Raw genomic sequence first — 20,410 nt, 5'->3', positions numbered from 1 at the left:
GCAGAGGCGCCGTCACCGCCGTCTGCGAGTGCGCACGCGCGTTTCCAGGGCGCCGCGAGGGGACGGAGGAGGCGGGAGCGGAAGTGCGCCGCGCTCACGCGCAGTGCCGTTGGCGCCGAGCGGGAGACGGCGACTGAGCAGCGGGAGCGGAGCTGAACGGAACGGCGGGCGGCATGCCGCGGGAGATCATTACCTTACAGCTGGGCCAGTGCGGCAACCAGAGTGAGTGGGCGCCCCAGAGCGGCGGCGCGGCCAGGACAGCGCGGCTCGGGAGGGGCCGGGATGCTATGGGGGACGTGGGCGGGGCCTGCCGAGAGAGGGGGCGGGGCCCGAAGGCGGGGGTCGCTGACCGCCGTCCCCGCAGTTGGGTTCGAGTTCTGGAAGCAGCTCTGCGCCGAGCACGGCATCAGCCCCGAGGGCATCGTGGAGGAGTTTGCCACCGAGGGTACCGACCGCAAGGACGTCTTCTTCTACCAGGTACCCACGGCTCCCCAGGGCTGCTTCGCCGCGTAGTGGAGGCAGCCGCACTGCTGCAGCCCCGTTTGGGAATGGGTGGGTGGCACCTCGGGCTGTTGCTCGAGTGGCAGATGGAGCCCCGTGCTGCTGCCGGGGCTGTATCCACACGCTGGTTGCGTGTTCTGGATGTGTCACGGGGGCTGGCGGAGGTGGAAGCATCAGGCTCAGAGTGCTGCAGGCAGCGCATCACCCAACAGCCACAGGGCTGCCCCGCACCCGGCACTCGGTGCTCTGGGGCACGCCAGGAAGTGATGGGCCGACAGCGCATAGCAGGCTGCGCCTCCTGCGCTCTGCATCGCGCTTGCTTGTGGCCAGGAGGGGGCACGCTCCGTCACAGTTTCTCTTGTGGTGAGGAGCTATACTGCATGCTGACCTTTCTGCTCCTCGTTAAAGGCAGACGACGAGCACTACATCCCACGAGCTGTGCTGCTGGACCTGGAGCCCCGAGTCATCCACTCCATCCTGAACTCCCCTTATGCTAACCTCTACAATCCAGAAAACATCTATCTGTCTGAGCATGGAGGTGGAGCCGGGAATAACTGGGCCAGTGGCTTCTCCCAGGTAACAGGCCCTGGTGCTCCGGTGTATGAACACAGAGCAGTTATTGAGGGTTTATTGTGGCCTTTCTGGTGTCAGGCTCAGCACGCACTTTCTGCAGAATTCTGCGTCATTCAGCAGAGACATAGGACTGACCATGGCACCCTGGGTACAGGATCCCAGTGCCCAGCCAGCTTGGCTTCATGCCCAGCTTGATAAGCTCTGCACTGTTTTCTGTGGGAGATGAACAAATCCTGTTACGGTCTCTGTTGCAGGGAGAAAAAATCCATGAAGATATATTCGACATAATAGACAGAGAGGCTGATGGGAGTGACAGTTTGGAAGTAAGTACACTGGGAGCTTTGGATGCTGTTGTCCTACCTGGCATTTCAGAGCTGGACTGCTGTTCTGTCAGGTTGAGCTCAGTCCTCCAGTGCATACAGAATGGCTCAGCTTGCTTCTGGGCGCTGACACAGGCAGTGAGTACAGAGGGGAGCTGGGAAAGGGAGATCTTTTCTGTCACTACTACATTTGCCAGGCTTCCCCAGAGGTCATCTCAGTATGCTCAGTGGGGCATTTTTCTGCCCAAAACACTGATAGCATTGGGCACGTCCAACAGAATACAGTCTGCAGGAGGAGTTTCAGTCATTATTGTGCTTTTTTCTTTCTCTCTTCCACCTCCCTCCTATGGTTCTCCCTTTCATCAACTGCAGAAGTGCAATGCACTGCCCTTTTGGATTGTTCTCCAATGAAGGTCTATCTGAGTAAAAAGGAACTGCATGGAAATGAGGCACTTGCTGCTCTCTGGTGCCTGCAGCAGCAGAGAGTGCCACAGGGTGCCTGTAGAAAAATGCTCAGAGTCAGAGTTGCCCAGTGCTCCGAAATCCACAGAATAAATGTGGGCAGCCGCGGCTTCATGTTCTCTCTAGCTGGATTAAAGAGGCATTGGAAATACCAAAAGCCTGGAGAAAGCTTTGGGGTTTCTTTGCCTTGTGCCTTTGGCAGGACCTTGACTACCATCCAGATAAAACCATTTCCTGTATGGAGACAGACAAGGCTCCTTGGTGCCTGTGTCAGGCTGTCACATGGCAACAGGGAAAGGGAAAATACTGTCATAAAATAAGTTGGCAGAAAATCTAAGAGCAGACCATGGGATCTGCAGAAAGCGGGGACTGTCCTCAAGTCAGGTAGAGGGAGTTTGGCCTCTGAGAAGAGGGCACAGGGAAGGGGCTGAGAAGATCTGCCTCCATTTAACGTGACCAGCTTGGTGCTGAGAGCGACATCTGAGCTATTCTGAACTCCGCGTTTTAGGGTGGGAGGACTCCAGGAGGCTCCTGAGCAGTGGTTGTTCTTTGTAGCGTGTGCAGAGAAGTAGAATCCTCCCATGCTGGAGAAGTGGTGTGATGAGCATGTGGCTGTCATTGCAGTCTGGAGGAGCCAGGGCTAACCTCCACGTGCTTTCAGCTTCCTGCTTGCAGCAGTATTGCCACGGGGAGGTTCTCACCTTCCCTGGCAGGCCTCTATCTTGTCTTGAGGCTGAACTGGACCTTGAGCTTTCTGCATTCTGCTTCCTTCCAGGGATTCGTGCTCTGCCACTCTATTGCTGGTGGAACAGGCTCTGGGCTGGGCTCTTACCTCCTCGAGAGACTGAATGACAGGTGAGTGTTCAGCCTTATCCCCTTTCTGCACCGCAGAGTCTGGCCCAGGCTGGGCACCCTGCCAGAGCAGAGAGCTGACTCAGAGCCCAGGCTGCCACCCCCACCCAAATACTGCCTTGTGCAATCCCTGGCAAACTGCCCAGGGAAGGGATGGCTCCTGATATGCCTGTGGACTGCAGGGGCTCTGGGGCTGGACTTGCACTGTCCAAGCCGTGCTATCCTTCAGCCTTTCTTATCAGGCAGCTGCCTTCTGACACCTCGACTGTACCGTGGAGGATGGGAGGCTCTGGTTGTAGTTCTGAGCTGCCATCCCTGCCTGTTTCAGCTTGCAGCCTCTTGAAAAGGCTTGTAGGCAGCTGTTTAATCAGCCTGTGGATGGCTCAGCTTTGCCTGTAGCTCTGTCTGGCAGCCTGTTCCTGCGCTGCTAGAGTAGGCACTGCTGGGACAAATTCTCTCCCTCCCTGGGAGCTGAATCTGGCATGCAGTGCCGGTGACTCACTACTGCCCTGAGCCTGGAGACTGCAAAGAGAGCTTGTGGGAGGAGACAGCGCTGCCTTGGCAATGTTAACCCTTGAGATGGCTGGGCTTTCTCACTAGGTATCCCAAGAAGCTGGTGGAGACCTACTCGGTTTTCCCAAACCAGGATGAGATGAGTGACGTTGTGGTCCAACCGTACAACTCTCTACTGACGCTGAAGAGGCTGACTCAGAATGCTGACTGTGTGGTAAGAGCTCCACTGCATGTCAGCCCAGTAGCACAGAGCCAGCTCCTGTGTAGCAGTCCTGAAGTGCAGCCTTTGTTGGGGCAGGTGCTGCAGCCTCTGAAGCCCCATACATAGCAGTGAGTACACCTCTGTCCAGAAGGCCTGGGCAGATATGGTGGTTCTAGGGAGAGGTTAGTGCAGAGCCCTTGTCCCAAGCTGTCCTGCTTGATAGTTTTGCCCCTTGAATCTGGCGAATTCTTCCCATGGCAGCAGTGGGCTAGCTGTGCTTGCTCTGCAGCGCTGCCCCACAGACTTCAACTCAATTCCAGCATCCACAGGTCCTAGGCAGGTCCTAACCAAGACTCCTGCTCATCCCTACCACCTTAACTCTGCACATGGCAGGGCAATAACAGCTGTGCCAGTGCTGCTGAAGGTTACTGCGAGGTGCTGGCCCAGAGGCTGTGCTCTCTGGGAGGGCACAGGGGAGCACAGCCAAGTTGAAGGCAAGAGCTCCCATTGACAGTGTCTGTTACTCTCCACGAATGAGTCAGCTTGTGGTTTCGAGTGTCTGCCACCTGCCACAGAGCAGTCTGCTGGGTTGCTGCGCCTGGGACCTGTGCTGGGCCAGGCTGTGCAATCCAGTGCCCTCAGACATGTGGTCAGGGCTGGTTCTTCTCTGGCTGCCTCTGAGAGCCTTCACAGAGCTGTTTTCCTCTTGCAGGTGGTGCTAGATAACACAGCCTTGAATCGTATTGCGACAGATCGGCTGCACATTCAAAACCCATCATTCTCTCAGATCAACCAGCTGGTGAGAAGGGCTCTTCCCTCTGGAGAAGCTGGCACAGGGCTTCCCTGGTGGCTTGGATTTGGTTTGAGCCTGCTCCATAAGCTTGGCACGATGCTGGACAGCCTGGAACTGTGAACGTGGTTCCTCTGTCCTTCTTTAGGGTGTATTCCGTGGGCACACAGCTTCCCTTGACCTAGTTTTAAAGCAGGCTTTGAATGTGCTCTGTGACCACTTGGTGACCCAGCGCTTTTCCTCCCAGGTCTCCACCATCATGTCTGCCAGCACCACCACGCTCAGGTATCCTGGGTACATGAACAACGACCTCATCGGTCTGATTGCCTCGCTGATTCCCACCCCACGACTGCACTTCCTCATGACGGGGTACACACCGCTCACCACAGACCAGTCGGTAAGGCAGCCTTCTGGGGACTCCTCCTTTTCCCTGAGGGCACCGTGTAACATCCCATCAATCCATAGTCTTGGCATGAGCTGTAATTGCATGTTCCTAATCCCAGATCCATGTGCAGCCACCTCATGTGTCAGCTCAAGCACAATGTGAATCAGCCACGGGCAGACAGTTGTGCTCGTGCTGGGCTAAATCCTTAACTCCAGACATCCTTGGAATGGTTGTGGCAGCTATGGGAGGGCCAATGATTTGGTAAAAGTCATCCTTAAAAATGATCAGAACAAGCCCAGCAAAGCATCCCCGCCAGTCCTGTCATTGCAGTGGGTCACAAACTCACACCATTTAGGTCAGAAAGCTGCTGGTCGTTGCCATGCCACGGCTGAATGTGGTTTCCAGGTGTCAGCTTCTTCACCAGGGTGCACCCAAGGGGTCTGATTACCCTTCACCCACATCAAACATTGCCAGTAGTGTTCTGCTTGTTCCCAGCCAGTGCCCCCCCAGCCACAGGGGAGAATGAGGCTGTTCTGTTTTGAGACACTCACCTGCACTGGCCGTGTCTCAGTTCTGCTAGGGGCTAACAGCTGCTAATCTCCTCTTGTATGCATTTCCTCAGGATGTTACTCAGAGAAGCAAATCTGAAAAACTGCTGGCTCTGAAAAGGGTATCGAGTGTGTGTTCTGTCCTCCCAGAGGAGTGCGAGGGGGGGTCATCCAGCAGCGCAGAGCTGGGCTGCCACGCCACCAAGCTGTCCTTGCCTTAGGCACGCTCCTTTGGGCGGCTGGCCCTGGCACCCACTGAGCAGACTGAAGTTGTGTGAAGTCTGTGACAGCACTTGGAGACTGCTGTGGCTGCCCATTGGCTCAGCGCAGGGTGGTCCCTCTCTGGTCTTCCAGCCTTGCTCCTCTTCTCAGAAGTGGAGCAGGACAGATGTGCGATGGCAACATTCAATGTTTCCCTTCACTCTGAGCTCAGCTGAGCTTCACCCCCAGCCCCGGCTGCATTGCTGGATGGGCAGCTCAACTCCCTCGTGGGAGCCTACACCAATGCTCCAGCTCTCAGCCTGGCTGTGCTTGTGGTGTGACTTTGGGATTTCCCCATCCTGCATGCAGCTTTGCACGTGGCTCCGTCCCAAGGGCAAGGGCTTCTCCTTCCAGCTGCCCTCTGTTCCTGTGTGCATGTGCAGGGCAGCAGGAGGGCAAGGAAGCAGCACACCCACTGCCTCTGACCCCAGCTGATGTTCACAGGTGGCCAGCGTGAGGAAAACCACAGTCCTGGATGTGATGAGAAGATTGCTGCAGCCTAAAAATGTGATGGTATCCACAGGTCGAGACAGGCAGACCAACCACTGCTACATTGCCATCCTGAACATCATCCAGGGGGAGGTAGATCCCACACAGGTGAGCTCCTGCATGATGCCATTTCAGATGCTGATGGAAGTGGTGTAAGAACGGCACAGTCACCATGTTCCTGCTTGGAAATCCCAGAGCGAGTCTGAGGGGTGCCTGAGAACTGGCCCCAGGTTGCTCCTGAATGAGGCTGTATGCCATTTGGTGAAGTCCATCTTTCAGAGGCTGTATGCCCTGCAAGGAGCAGCTCCTGGGAGTGCTGCAGCTGGGCTTTGCCCAGCACCCTGCTATCCTTTGTTGCTCTCACCCCACCAGGTTCACAAGAGTCTGCAGCGGATCCGGGAGAGGAAGCTGGCTAACTTCATTCCCTGGGGTCCTGCCAGCATCCAGGTGGCTTTGTCACGGAAGTCCCCCTACCTGCCCTCGGCACATCGTGTCAGCGGCCTCATGATGGCAAATCACACCAACATCTCCTCGGTGAGTGCCTTCCCTCTGCACCACAGGCAGTATGCTAGGCCCCTGAAGCTGTGGTTTTGACCATTATTTTACAGACATGTCTTCTCTTGAGGCTTTCACAAAGCCACAGTGGCCTACGGATGAGGGGTGGGTAGGCAGTCCCAGTTTGCAGCACATCAGGATTTAGGTTTTCTGGACTGGGGTCACGTCCATCCATTCTGCACGCTCTGGGCACATCCACATCCCCTGGCGCCTAGGGGGCAAGACTCCCCCTGCATGGCCAAAAGCAGCCGGGGGAGCACGAGCTGATCCCAAGCATTGGTGGGGTGCAGGTGGCAGCTCCTGCCTGCAGGCCTGGTGCTGCTTGAAGCCTGACGAGGCAAGGACCCCCCTCCCCTGGGCTGTGGAGGCACTCTCAGGAGTCCTGTCCTACCTGACTGCTGTGCTGCCCCCCAGCTGTTTGAGCGGACGTGCCGGCAGTACGACAAGCTGCGCAAGCGAGAGGCTTTCCTGGAGCAGTTCCGCAAGGAGGACATCTTCAAGGACAACTTCGATGAGCTGGACAACTCACGGGAGATTGTGCAGCAGCTGATCGATGAGTACCACGCGGCCACGCGCCCCGACTACATCTCCTGGGGCACGCAGGAGCAGTGACCTGGGGACAGGAGGTCTCATGGCCACTGCCACGTGCTGCAGGGCACGGCTCTGCTGCACCCACATCGAGCACCACTCAGGCCTCCCCCATAGAGCTGCTGGTGGATGTGCGCGCACACACACACGTGCTCCTCAGCAGTGAGCAGCACTGCCCCTGCAGGCCCTGGATAGAGGACAGCCTCCACCACACCTCGTGCCCTGGCCCAGGATGGGACTGGGGCAGCCGCTGACTGTGCTGAGGGAGAACCAGGGGCCTGGAGCGGGCCTGGCCCGAAGGTTGGGCTGTGTGTGGCTGAGCCAGTCCTTGCCTTGGGCAGAGTCCTTCTTTCTCCTTTGCCAGATCAGGCCTGGGCCACAGGCTGCTTCTATATTTTTGTAGGTTATTTTGCTTTAATAAAGGCTGTTCCTGCACTGACTCTGCCTGCAGCGCATCCCCACTGCACAGCAGCACCAAGCAGGAGCCCCTGCGGCAGGCAGCATGCTGCTGGGCAGGTGCTACAGCAGAGCCAGAAATACAGGCAGGACCTGTGGTGCAGCTGACCAGGACACCTCCCCACCCGGCCTGCACTGCGCACATGGTGACAGTGTTAATGTTTCACAGGGGCGAGGCCACAGGCAGGAGGACCCTGTTGGGGTGCCATCCCCACCGCTGCAGCCCAAAGCAAAGGGATGGCAATGGCAGGGAGGGCAAGAGGCTGTCAGCACTGCCAGCCCACGCACACCCATCTCTAGTGCTGTTCCACACGAGCAATCATACAACCCACGACAGCACAGGGTGCGGGGCATTGCTGGCAGCAGCCCATGCACAGGCAGCCCAAGGTGAGAATTAGCCTTTTCCTCTGACCCTGTGGCACGGAGCAGCAGGCTAAAAATACTCACAGCCATTGCAGCGCTGGGCTCCCACGCCCTCTTGGCATGGGCCCCACAGAGGCGCCCGCAGCGGGGACAGTTCCCCCCCAGCTGGGGTGGCAGTGCCAGCGGGTGCCGGGGGAGCTGGACGCAGAGCTGCGGCGCTGTTGATGAAATGCCAAAGGGCAGCACGAGGAGCCACAGAGCCAGCAGCTCCCTGCCCCCAAGGACACACTGTGCTGTTCCGCTGTGGACAGGGGCACCCAAGCTGAAGCCCTGCTGCACATCCCGAGGATGACAGGGGGCTCAACCTTCCTTTTGTGCATTTATTAAAAAAACAAAACAAGAAAAACAAAAAACAACAACAAAACAAACAAAAGCCCCAAAGACAACTGACCGACTTTACAGAGGCAACGTTGTGGGCCTAAGCCCCAGCCGTACCACCCACCCTGCAGCCCCTGGGGTACCCCTGCACTACCAGCCCTGCTACAGGGCACCACGTGGGTCCCTAAGGGCAGCTCAGCCAAAAGCCACCCGCAGCTTTCCAGGAAAGGTGGACTCAGTGGACGGACAGACAGACAATGGCAGTGCAGCTGCCCAGCACCCTCTGCCCAGGCAAAGCCACCAGGATGAGGACTGGGGCATGGGCAGAACCACCAGGACAGCACAACTGTTGGAGGCAAAGGCACCAGGGACAAGGGATGGGGACAGGCCTGGGGGGCAGTGCGGGGCACCAGCCGGGGGAACCAGGGCATAGCCACAGCAGGTACCCACAGCACAGCAGCCCCACCGCTCCTCCAGGGAAAGTGCTCAGAGACGTGGGCAAGCAGGCGTCTCGAAATAAATTAAGGAAACAACCAGAAAGGCAACGGTGGATCAGGGAGCGCATGGCACCTGGGCCCATGCTGACCCACTGCTTGCTCTCCTTGTGCCATCCACGGAGCATCCTCTGGCTGCCAGGCTAGCTGCTGAAGGAGCCAGCAGGCAGCAGGTGCTGCCAGGACCCAGCTGCAGGGCACAGCCCCCGGGGTCGCACTGCAGCATCAGAGCCGAGGGGGCTGGCAGGCAGCTCCTGGGGCTGGCGGGCACCCATCGAGACAAGGTAAGTGTTGAGAAGCTGGGCAATCTCATCCACCTGCAGAGCAGAGGGACGCAGCTGGGTCAGCCTGAAGTGTCTGCAGCCCCCAAATAGGATGACAGACAGACGGAGGGACAGACACCCCTTACCTGGGAGGTCTCGAAGAGCAGGTCCCGGTCCTCCACGGAGAGGCGGAAGGTGCTGCTATCGGAGGCCCCGAAGGAGGAGATACGGCTGTAGCAGAAGCTGTCCAGGGGCTCCCGTTCCCCCGGCTTATAGAGCGAGACGGCCTTGGCCCCGACGCTCAGCCACAGCCGCTGGGGTCCGGCGCCCACGGGGTTCTGCAGGGGGACGGAGGGCCGTCAGGGCCGCCCCCCCCCCCTCCACACACACACACACACACACACCCCTCCCCACCGCCGCGCCGGGGCCTCACCGCACGCAGATCCACGTCGAAGAGCGTGGAGCCGAAGCCGGGCCATTCCCGCACCAGCGCCACGTAGGCGGCCATGGCTTCGGGCCGGCCCATGCCCTGCAGCAGCTTCCACTTCTCCACGATGGCGGCCACGGTGCCGGCCCCCTCCTCCCGCAGGCGGCCCCGCAGCCGCAGGTCCCGCTCGGCGCGCCGCTTGGCCGGCGCGCGCCCCCAGAGCCCCCCGGCCAGCAGCCCCGCGCGCAGCCGCGCCCCGCGGCACTTGGGGGGGGGGTCGGGGCGGGGGGGCGCCAGGCGGGCGCGCAGCACGCGAGGCGGGAAGAGCTCCTCCAGGCGCGGGAACGGCGCGCGGGCGGAGAAGTCGCTGTTGAGGCTCTGCAGGCGCAGCGCCGCCAGCGTCTGCAGCGTCTCCTCCGACGTGGGCACGTAACCCCGCAGCACCATCTCGTGAGCCTGCGGGACGCCGGGGTGAGCGGGGCCGGGCCGGCCGTCGCGCAGCGCGGACGCCCGCGGCGCGGCCCCGCTCCCACCTGCTCGAAGAGGAGCGCGAACTCCAGGCTGTCCCGCGGGACGTTCTCCGTGTCCAGAAAGCCGTAGTGCTTGAAGCGGAGCCGGCGCGGCACGTCCTGCCCCCGCTGCTCCCCGGCCAGGCTGCGGGGGAAGCACGGAGCCGTCAGCGGCGCCCCCTCCTCGCGGAGCCCCCGGCCCCCGGGCAGCACGGCGGGACATTTACTTTTCAAACCTGGTGAGGACGTCTGCCAGCAGCGTGGAGCTGCCCACGGGCTGCTCGCGGAGCCGGGACTGCTCATAGAGCGCAAAGAGGTTGGGGCTCTGCGACAGCCCCAGGCGCGACACGAGCTCCTGGGCCACCTGGGGCGAGACAAAGGCAACCAACGGTGACTGCGCGTCCCTGGCCGCGGTGCTCAGGACTGCAAAGGGACACAGACAGGTCACGGCCGGCCCCGCGCCAGCCCCCTCCCCGGCCCCGTCTCCTTCAGCCGCCCCCAGCCCCGCGCGGCGCCGCCGCGGCGCCCACCTCCTCCGCCGTGGTGTGGGAGCTGATGGTCACGCTGCAGGCGGCCACCCCCGGGCAGTGCACGGTGCACACCATCTCCTGTCGCCGCATCAGCACCAGGATCTCTTCCAGGGACGGCACGCACTCCCGGCCCCGCGTCTTTCCCAGCGCCTCCTGGATGAAGCGGGCATACTCGGCCATCTCCGAGGCGGGGAAGCGGCTCTCGGTCCTGTGAGGAACACCGGCAGGGTCAACGCTGCCCCGGGGACTCCGTGCCATCCCAGCTCTGTGCCCCACGGCTCAGCGGCACTCGCCTGACCAAGTGGAAGCGCAGGAAGCGCAGGACGGGCGGGGAGGGCAGGAACGTGCAGCTCATGCAGGTGAGCAGCTGCCAGTAGTGCAAGTCGCCCGGCCCGCCCGGCGCCGGTGGCTCCGTGGTCTGCTTCACCAGCTGGCAGTAAATCTCATCCACCAGCGGCGGCAGGTCCAGACAGGTCTGTAGGATGCCCTGGATCAGTGGCACTGGGTCCTGCTGCGACTCCAGCTGCTGCAGAGAGTTAAACAGCTTCACGGCCTCGTCACGCAGCGTGGTGTAGCTGTGAGGACCAGGAGCTGCAGGACAGGAATGGGGATTGAACAGCTGCGCGGGTTTTCCAAAGCGCCTCCCCACCACCACAGACGTGATGTGGGAGTTCAGACCCGGCCTGGCAGCGTGGAACTGCTGCAGTGCTGCACGCAATGCTCACCGCTTTGGTCCAGGCTGCCGTAGGGGAAAGGCAGCAGGGGTGCGTAGAGGGGGCTACTGGTGTAGCGCAGAATGGGGTTGCAGCGGTAGATTTGCTCCAGCACCTCGGGGTTGCCACAGTGCTCCTGCAAGGGTGAGGCGATAACAGCAGCTGCCACAGGACGGCCTGCTGGGTGCAGCGCCCGCAGCCCTGCGCTCACCTCCACATCGCGCATGAGCAGCTGTGTGGGCGTCTGCACGGGCGCTTTGCTGTCGATCACCTTCTGCACAGCGCACACCCAGCGCACGGCCTCGTGCAAGTGCTCGGTGTACAGGCGATAGCAGTGCTTCCTGCCAAACACTGTCATGCTCCAGAACCCTGCGAGGGGACGCACAGCTCACCGGCCGCCCCTCTGGGTGACAACGCAGGGCGCGAGGGCACGGCCCAGCTAAGGGGCTCCCTACCCGTCTCCTTGTAGGTCTGCTTGTCTGGCCACAGCACGGAGCAGAGGCTGGTGAGCACCAGGGAGCCCAGACGCTTGGCCCCCCTTTCATTGCTGCTGTAGTAGTCCAGGGAGTCGGGCGTCAGCACGAACCAGTACTTGCGAGGCCGGAGCCAGGGGGTCTTCACACCACCCCGCACCTCCCGTTGCAGCCAGCCTGGGGAGGGGAAGCCTCAGCTCCTGCGGCACCTGCCCAAGTGCTCTGCCCTGTACCATCCCAGGGCAGCATCCGGCCCGTCGGGGCACGGTCCTGCCAACCCCAGCTGGGAACCCAGGCCAGAAGCATCCAAGTTAGAGAAGCCTGCATGACACTGCACCTACCTTTCACAAGAGCATCGGGGTCCTCCTCCACTGGTCCCGGCCCCTTCTCCACGATGAGACTGCGCATCTCCTCTGACACCAGCAGGGACCTGGGAACGAGGCAGGACTCAGCCTGGTGCCTATGAGAGCATCCCAGACGGGGGGAACAGCAGCGCCCTGGCAGCAGGGACCTGCGTCCCCAGGGGCTTTGGTCACCCCGCAACTCCACAGTGGGAACGCGGCAGAGCCATCGGGTGCAGATGACCCTGGCTAAAAATAAGCTGTCTGCAGTTGTGGCCCTGCCAAGGAATTCGGAAAATGAACAACCAGGAAGGAATGCTGGCAGCGATGTCAGCGCTGCGAGGACAGGGAGCAGGCAGGCTGCTGGGCCTCAGCACCCCGCTTCCCTGGGCACACAGCAGCCCAGGACACGGCCCCATGGGCAGACGCAGCCTTGCAGAGCCCCACAATTGGGTCCCATTGGGTAATCTGCTACAACTTAGCTGTTCGGCACAGGGATGGAGATGTGCTCGAGGTGTAGCAGACGAGGATGCAGACGGGCAGTCCTGATTCTGCCATTCCTCCACACCGTGCCCAGCTCCGTGAGCAGGACAGGACGGTGCACACTGGTGCCTGCTGGGTACCAGCCCCCGCAGCACGGTGTGAGGGCTGCGATGCGATGTGGCAGGGGGTCACTCACCGCTCCGAGCCACTGCTGATGCGGGTGGGCTGACTCAGGCTCACCTCCAGGGATGCCTGCAGAGGAAGGAGAGATGTCTCACTCCCCGCTCACTGTCCAGCACCCCCAACCCATCTCCCCACAATGACTGCATGTCTCTGGATCCAAAGGGAAGGGCTCACATCCCGGGAGCACGCATGGCTGCAGCTAGGGCACCCCTCAGGGCAGCCACGGGTGCGCTGGCCGCGTATCCTCAGCTCACCCCAGCAGGCTGAATACCGTGCAGAATTGCACAAGGTCAGTGCTGAGTAATACGCTTACGGCACAAAGTCCCATTGTAATGGGGCCGCTGACTTCCTGCCCGCGGCAGTGGGACGCTGAGCAGGGAAGTCCCTGGCCCTGCAGCGGGATGGGGATGGTTCCTCCTTGTGTGACACGACTCCATGTTGATGGAGCCACACACGTGACTGCCCCACGCACATGCTGGGACATGAGGCACTGCCCCGGTACCAGCCGGCACCACGCCGGGCAGGGTGCAGGGATGCGGTGGCACGGGCAGGATGGCCCCAGGAGGTGCACAGGCACTACTGCCAGCTGCAGCCTGATGGGGGAAGACACAACCAAGTCAGAACACACTGCAGAATGCCAAGAAAAAGAGGCAGCTGCTAAAATTAGCAGTGGGGATGGGGAGCAGGAGCTGCCCCAGGTATTGCTGCGCCAGGGCAGGATCGGGCACCGCTGATCTGTGGCATTAAGGGCATCTGCCATGAGCAGAAGCACTCTGTGCATGGGGATGGTGTCCCCCAGAGCTGTGCCACCCCTTGGGCAAGGAGGGCTCTGTGAGCTCCTGCATGGCTGGGCCGCGGGGATGGTGCCCAGCACCTCTCACGACCCACAGGACGGCTCCTTCTCAGGGCTATAAATAACCAGAGAGGAGCCGCCACGGCCAGGCCAGCTGCTCCCACGCTCCCAGGAAGAGGCAGCCACACCACAGGCTGACGGGGACCCCACAGCCACAGGGCGGGCAAAGGGCTCCCCAGGGACCTGGCGTCACAGCCACACATGCCAGACTCAACCTCTGGAGCCAGCGCAGCCCGTGGGACGCAGGAAGTCCCAGAAGGCTTCTGCTGCTGCTGTGCCCTTGGCACCAGCTCTAGTGCCCAGCAGGTCTATCTCCAGCCCTGCCTCCCTACCCCTGCCCTGGAGGTGCTGCTGAAGGTATCCCTTGAGAGCCAGGATCTGCTGCAGTGGGGGCACCTGGGCTGCCCGCAGCCCTTCACGGTCAGAGCACCCCAGCAGCAATAAGACCACACTGCAAACCCCAATGCAGGGCAGAGAGGGGCTGCAGTGAGCTCGGCTGCACTCTGCCCCACAGCCCCTCTCGGCAGCGATTCAGCCCTGCAGCTCCCAGCCTCCCCCCACTATCCCTCGTGCAGCCTGGCGGGAGGGAAGCATTGGCTTCCGCCGCGCCGCTCCGCTTCCCTGAGCAGAGGAAGCAGCCAGAGCGGGGAGATCTGGAAGGAGAGATGTGCTGAGAGCAGCCCTGCAGCGCTGCCTGGACCCAGGGCTGCGCAGAGTCGACGGGGACCCCCGCACCAACCTCACCCTCGACCGCAGCACAGAGCGGGATCCCGCGCCAGGCTCTGGCTCCACAGCTCTGCCCCGAGAAGCAGGCATGGGAAGCTCCGCTCTCCACGCAGACGCTCCGGATTTGGCTGCGCTCTATCACTCCATAGGCGCTCCGGTTCCCCCCGCGCTGCCAGGGCACCGGGAACAGCCCAGGGGGCAGCAGCCAACGCCACGGCGCACGCGGCACCGAGCAAAGGACGGCGGGTACGGTCCAACAGACGGGAGCCGCGGTGCCAGCCCTGCTCGGCCGCATGGCCGGAGGCAGCTCGGGCTCTGGGAGCACCCGCAGCCCGAACTAATGGGAACGTGGCGCCAGGCCCCGCGAACTGTGAGAAAAGCAGCCAGGCTGCCTCCCCCAGGGAGGGCGGGAGAGACTCTGCCCCCCGGCACCCCGACCGCCTCCGGCCCCCGCAGACGCGGACCCCGAACACCGGGCAGACCCGGGCCCCGACCTCTTCACTCGGGCCGGGTCACGTCCCCGCCGGCCCCGGCACCGCGGCTCAGTCGCTGGAGGCGCACCGAGTTCAGCACCAGCCCGGCCACCGCGCAGCCCCCGGCGGCCAGAGCTCGCCCGCCAGCCCCGGCGGCTCCGATCTCAGCGCCCCGCAGAGGGGACGCGCCAAGGGCAGCCCGGCCCGCGGGCCCCGGCGCACCCCGAGCGAGGGGAGGACGTGCCCGGGCAAGCGGCGGCAAGGAGCGGGGCCGGGCGGCCGCTGCCGGGAACCGCCGGATGCGCTCGCGGCGTCCCCGCCACGGGGCCCGGCTCCGAACCCCCTCTGCACGGGTGGCCCGCGCGGCGGGTCGGGCTCCGGGCCCCGCTGAACCGCGGGCCGGGGCCGCGCACCGGGAGCGGGGCGGTGCAGCACGAAGAGGCGCGGCGCGGGGCGGCCTCGGGCCGGTCCGAACCGAACCGCGCACCGCGACCGCTGGCGTCCGGTGCCGCTCGGACCCACCCGGTCTCCCTGGGCGCGGAGCTCGAAGGACGCCTCCTCCTCGGCCTCGCCGTCCGCCTCCCGCTCCGCCTCGCCGTAGTCCCGCCGCAGCAGCGTGAAGCCCTGCCGGCAGCACAGCAGCCACCAGAGCCCGCCGGGGAACGGCATCGCCCCGCCGGGCCCGGCTCCCTTCCCGCGTCGCGCTCCGGCCGCCGCCGCCGCCCCGGGCGGGCCGGTCCCGCCGCGTCACCGACGTCCGCCAATCGCCGCGCGCGGCCCGGGGCGGAGCGAGGCTCCCGGTACAACGGGCCGCCGTTTGCGTCATCCGCCGGACGGGGGCGCGCGGCCGAACGGGGCGGCGGTCGGCGCCGGGGCCGCGCGGTGGGCGAGAGCGGCCGCGGGCGTCGCTTTGCGCCGGGGCTGCGGCGCGGTCCGGCCTTGGCGAAGCAGCGCTTTGCGCCGGGCGGGGAGCCGCGGGCGCGTGGTGTCACACAGCGCAGCTGGCAGCGTCCCGTCCCGTCAACGCGCCGCAGCCCCGGCCCAGGAGGGCCCGGAATGCCGGTGCCGCGTGCGGGGCGCAGCTCCCACGTTGCACGGAATGACGCCACCCCACTTCCACCGGCGCGGCCCTTTCACCCCTCGGTGCCAAGGGCACGTTTGGTGCTCTCACAGCCGCGGTTGCACCGTGCGCACGATGCGGGCGCGGGGTCACGGCCCGTCCTGCCAGCGCCGTCACCTCGGCTGCTGCAGCACCGGAAGGGTTAAAGCATCCGCCCGGCTCTCCGGGAGCCGCTGGGACCGGGCCGTGCAGGCAGGAGCCGCCAGCTCGCCTCCCACGCACCGCCAGCCCCGAGGGGCCGCGGGGAGGGAGCGGGGCCACTGCTGCGGGGCAGAGCAGCAGCTGCGGGACCGGCGAGGTGCCCGCGGTGCGGGGAGGTACGGCGCGGCCGTGGGGCAGCCCGAAGCTGGGCAGGGAGCTGGGAGTCCGCGGGACACGGGTGGTCGGTGCAGCAGAATGGGGGCTGCGAGGGGATGGGGGCCCTGCGGTGCTGAGTCAGTGGTAATTGCGTTTCTGCCCAGAAGTAGGCGAAGGGTCCGAGCTTCCCAGTATGAGCTGGGCTGATTACAGAGCATGTGGGTGAGCGGGAAGAGGTCTCCAAACCCAGAGATGGGGAGGCATCGCCCCCCACACAGAAACCCTCGGTGTCAGAGCCAGGGGGAACCGACCCAGGGCTCAGAACCACCCCCTCGCAGGGAAGCTTGAACTGCCCCTGCAGACCCTGGATCTGCTGCTCTGGGCGCTCTGTGCTGGCATTGCTCAGCCCTGCCGGGAGGCCGAGCACAACAGGAGCAACCGCCCTGTGTGGAATGCTTGGAGCCACTGGGGATGGACCTGCTGGGGCCAAATCTCGTGGGGAAATGAGAGGAGAGGAAGGGAGAGGAAAACCCCTCTCGCCCATCGCCCTGGGGGGAGTTTCCAGCCTGAGCCGGAGCAGGATTTTCCCGAGGATCACACTGCTGGCCCCGGGGGGTTTTCCGACCCCTACAGCCCCAGTGTGGGTCTGTGGGCTCCATCGCTGCCTCTGCCCTGCTGGCGATGTGGAGGCTGTGACAAACCCTGCTGGAGTGCGGCTAGGCCGTTCCCATCCCGTGACTGAGGGTCCCAACCCCGTGGGTGCCCCTGGCTCGGGCAGACGCGGTCAGGCCCCGCAGCGTCGGGCAACTGGCAGGACAGGAAACGCTGGGTTCTGCTGCCTCCTGCAGGCATCCACCGACCACTGCCGCGGCGCTTCCCCGGCTTCCTGCCGCCTGCCCGATATCGGCCTCGGTACCTACGGCAGCTTCTGCTCCTCCACCCCGGAGAGTCCCCGGCCGCGCAGAGATGTGGCCTGACACAGCGTAGTTCGAGCAGGGTTTATTGCAAGGGTGGAAACGAAGGTGGAAGGCGCTGCCCTGTGGCATTGCAGTCCCACTCACACAGTAATGCATGGTCCTACTGGGGCATGCATGGCACTGCATGGTGCCCTTGTGGCGTGCACCCCCAACCACTTGTGACATTGCATGGTCTCCCTGCAGCTGGGGACGTTTCCCCAATGCTGGCACTGGGCTCTGCACGCAAGGCATTGTCTCCATCTGCCCAGGACACAGTCTGTCTGTCCTGCCCCTATCAGTAGCTCCAGGGACTCCTGGGGCCATTCAGGCTTTCCCTGGGGGGTTTCGAGTCCCACGGATGCTGCCGCCTGCCCTGGGCACGGCACTACATTCCTATGCCACATCTTGGCAGGTGGAGAGTGATGAGCGCTGGCGAGGACTGGGGCAGCCGGGGCAGCGTGGGTCGATGTTCCCCACACAGCCGGCATCGCTGGCCAGCAGCCACAGCTCACGGCGGAAGCGCTGGCCCAGGAAGGCATAGAGCAGTGGGTTGAGGCAGCAGCGCAGGGATGCCAGCCCACTGGTGACCAGCAGCGCCAGGTCCTTGCGGCGGCTCTGTGCACAGCTCAGCTCCCAGCTGGCCAGCAGCTCGGCTGTGTCCAGCAGCACCATCAAGCTGTAGGGCAGCTGCAGGGCCACAAACACCAGCACAAGGGCCAGCAGCACCCTCAGCGCCCGGTGGGGCTGAGCGCCACGAGCCGCCAGCAGCGTCCGAGCCACAGCTGTGTAGCAGCTTGCCATCACCGCAAAGGGCACGGCAAAGCCCAGCACGACCTGCGTGAGGTTGGTGGCTCCCCGTGCTGCCCGTGACACTGCCGGGGGGAAAACAACACGGCAAATGTGGAGGTCCTGGTGCTGTTCTGCTTTGCCGTAGACGAACTGCGGCAGTGCCAGCAGCGCGGCCAGCAGCCAGGCCAGGCCCACCGTCAGCCAGCCGTGGCGACGAGCCCGTGGGCGCAGGCGGCACGCGGCTGGCACCCGCACAATGGCCACGTAGCGGTCCATGCTGATGCAGGTGAGGAAGAGGAAGCCGCTGTAGAAGTTGAGGGCATAAACGCCCTGCAGCACCTTGCAGGCAGCTGTGTCTGGGGACCAGCCCTGCAGCATCACAGTGACGGCAAAGGGCAGCGTCAGCAGCAGCAGGAGGTCTGATAGGGCCAGGTGCAGCAGGCAGACGTCGGTGATGCTGCGTGCCCGGCGGTAGCGGGTGTGTGTGAGCAGCACCAGCCCGTTGCCCACCGTGCCCAGCAGAGAGAGCAGCAGGTAGATGGCCGGCTGGTAGGTGCGGGCGAAGCCCTGCACTGCCTGCTTCTCACACAGCTCAGGCAGCGTGCCGTCATCCCACGAGACGCTGTACTCCCAGGTGTAGAAGTCGGTGGTGGCCGTTATCACCATGGGGGTGGGGTTTGCCTGCAAAGAGGGATTTGTATCGAGAGATCATGGAATCACAGCCAAACTGCTTCAGAAGAGACCTTACAGCCCCCTGAGCCCCACTGCCCTCACTCTAGTTTAAAACCATTCTCTCTTGTACTGTTACTGTCAGATCGTGCAAAAAGTCGCTCTCCTTTCTAGTGAGCCCCCTGCAGGGCTGCTCCGTGGTCTCTCCCTAGGTTACTCTCTCCAGGCTGAGCACTCCCCACTCTCTCCGTTTGTCTCAATGGGAGAGATGCTCTAACCAGGGATGCCCGCTGCCCTCTGCCCCACTGCAATGCGCAGCCCCCACCCAGCCCCACCAAGCAGCCCCGCTGTGGGGAGCCCTGAGGGTGGCTCAGTTTCCGTCTCACGCCCACTTGGAGCAGTGGCAGATTCACCTCGCTCAGTCATTGCGAGAGCAACCGGGACCTTCCCGCACTCCCTGCTGCAGCACAGTGCTAGTGGAGCAATGCCACCCCAGCCCCAATGTCTCTGATCTGATCCCACGTCCACGAACCAGCTCTGACCCCATGGGGCTGCTCCGAGTGATCCCCAGGAGCTCACACTTGACTCACAGTCCACAATGTCCCCTTGCAGGTGACCCCATGCAACCATCCCCAGCCTCGGTGCCAGTGGCCCCAGGTGCTGTGGGTGCAAAGGGACCTTTCCAATGCATTCAAATGCCCACTCGTGCACTCTGGGTTTGACACTGATTCTAGGCAGAATCCGTCCCCAGCAGCTCCCCAGCTCCTTCCCTGCTCCAGGCCTGGGGACTTGGAGCACCGAGTGCTGCCCTGCTTGTCCCTTACAGCCCCCTCAGCCCACAAGGAGCACAAGAGAAAGTTTAAAAGTAAAAGCAAGAGCCAGAGAGCGATGTGCCCACCAGACCCTGTGAAATCCTCTCTCCGCAGCCCCTCACCTCCTCCATTGCACAGCAGGACCTCTCCCCTCCTCACTCAGAGGCTCCAGAGCCGTCAGTGTCTTTGAGCTCTGCAACCTGTGGTTTGACCGCGTGCCGCACCCGATACCGAGAGATGTGCTGAGAGTACAAGCCCAGCCCCAAGGGGGAAGGAGAAGCAGCCATGACCCTGCTCTGGAGCTGCATCCTGCATCTTTAGTTTGTGGCAATTGTCTGCATGCTGAGGTACAGAAATAACTGTGCTCTGCTTAGCTCTGGTGCTGCAGGGCTCGGGGATGACACCCAGGCACGGGGAGGAGAGACAGGCTGAGGACACCCAGCACTCACAGGAGTTCCCAGCCCAACAGGGCTGCTGTTGGCGTCTCCCACTGCAGCACGGGCTGCAAGCAGAAGGCTGTGCGAGAGCCAGAGGGAAGCAGTGCCAAAGAGAGTGCAGGACTACTGCGGGCTGGCACTGTCCCAGAGCAGCAAGCAGAGACATGTTCAGCTTGGGCACTGCTTGCCCTGATGGGAGATGGCAGTTGCAGGAACTGCTGATGCATGCTATCCCCCTTGCCCACAGGGTCCCACACTCTGCTCTGCTGCTGTGCCCCTGTGCTCCATCAGTGCTGGGCAGGCGGTTTGCTGGTTGTTGACAACACCATTCCCAGCCCCTCCTTATGGGCCAGATTAGGATCTGCAGGAAAGAGGACCCATTTTGCTCTCCCCAGCAGGGAGCAAATTGATTTCAGGCTCTAGCAGGCTTTTTGCCTCTTGTAGCAATAATCCCTCAATCCCCCTTTCTCCCAGCAACAGTCATCTTTCCATGGCTTATCTCAGCTCTGTGCAGAGTCCCTACTGGCCCCAGGAGCTTTCTGCTGGTGCCCTGGGGCCATGGAGCTGCTGCAGGCTGGGCATCCGCAGGGTTCTCCCCTCCCTGCCCTTACCGAGGCACATACATG

At 62.9% G+C, this 20,410-nt stretch overlaps 3 protein-coding genes across 4 annotated transcripts; 1 reads left to right on the top strand and 2 right to left on the bottom strand.

The window, feature by feature from the left end:
• Positions 1-173: 173 nt before the first annotated feature.
• Positions 174-7,063, top strand: TUBG1 (tubulin gamma 1; the record flags this gene model as incomplete). Of its 2 annotated transcripts, none has more annotated exons than XM_079547265.1 (11): positions 174-222; positions 365-477; positions 910-1,077; positions 1,329-1,397; positions 2,632-2,711; positions 3,309-3,435; positions 4,136-4,222; positions 4,461-4,610; positions 5,852-6,004; positions 6,269-6,430; positions 6,866-7,063. In XM_079547265.1, the coding sequence occupies 11 exons, from the start codon at positions 174-176 to the stop codon at positions 7,061-7,063; spliced, it is 1,356 nt and encodes a 451-aa protein (XP_079403391.1). The 2 variants fall into 2 exon arrangements, with proteins under 2 accessions (XP_079403391.1, XP_079403390.1); XM_079547264.1 differs by having other exon boundaries at positions 1,329-1,424.
• Positions 7,064-8,873: 1,810 nt separating this feature from the next.
• On the bottom strand, positions 8,874-15,373 carry PLEKHH3 (pleckstrin homology, MyTH4 and FERM domain containing H3; the record flags this gene model as incomplete). Its single annotated transcript, XM_079547054.1, has 13 exons — positions 8,874-9,047; positions 9,140-9,331; positions 9,427-9,876; positions 9,954-10,074; positions 10,157-10,293; positions 10,460-10,667; positions 10,753-11,050; positions 11,185-11,308; positions 11,384-11,541; positions 11,628-11,822; positions 11,987-12,075; positions 12,666-12,721; positions 15,227-15,373. 13 exons carry the CDS (start codon positions 15,371-15,373, stop codon positions 8,874-8,876), a joined length of 2,349 nt encoding a protein of 782 aa, XP_079403180.1.
• A 2,097-nt stretch (positions 15,374-17,470) lies between these two features.
• On the bottom strand, positions 17,471-19,478 carry CCR10 (C-C motif chemokine receptor 10; the record flags this gene model as incomplete). The annotated part of the gene is made up of 2 exons (XM_079547169.1): positions 17,471-18,547; positions 19,470-19,478. 2 exons carry the CDS (start codon positions 19,476-19,478, stop codon positions 17,471-17,473), a joined length of 1,086 nt encoding a protein of 361 aa, XP_079403295.1.
• Between the last annotated feature and the right edge of the window lie 932 nt (positions 19,479-20,410).

This window comes from Tetrao urogallus (assembly GCF_951394365.1).
Source record: "Tetrao urogallus genome assembly, chromosome: 26".
NCBI lineage: Eukaryota > Metazoa > Chordata > Aves > Galliformes > Phasianidae > Tetrao > Tetrao urogallus.
This window is presented reverse-complemented; position numbering and strand designations above follow the sequence as displayed.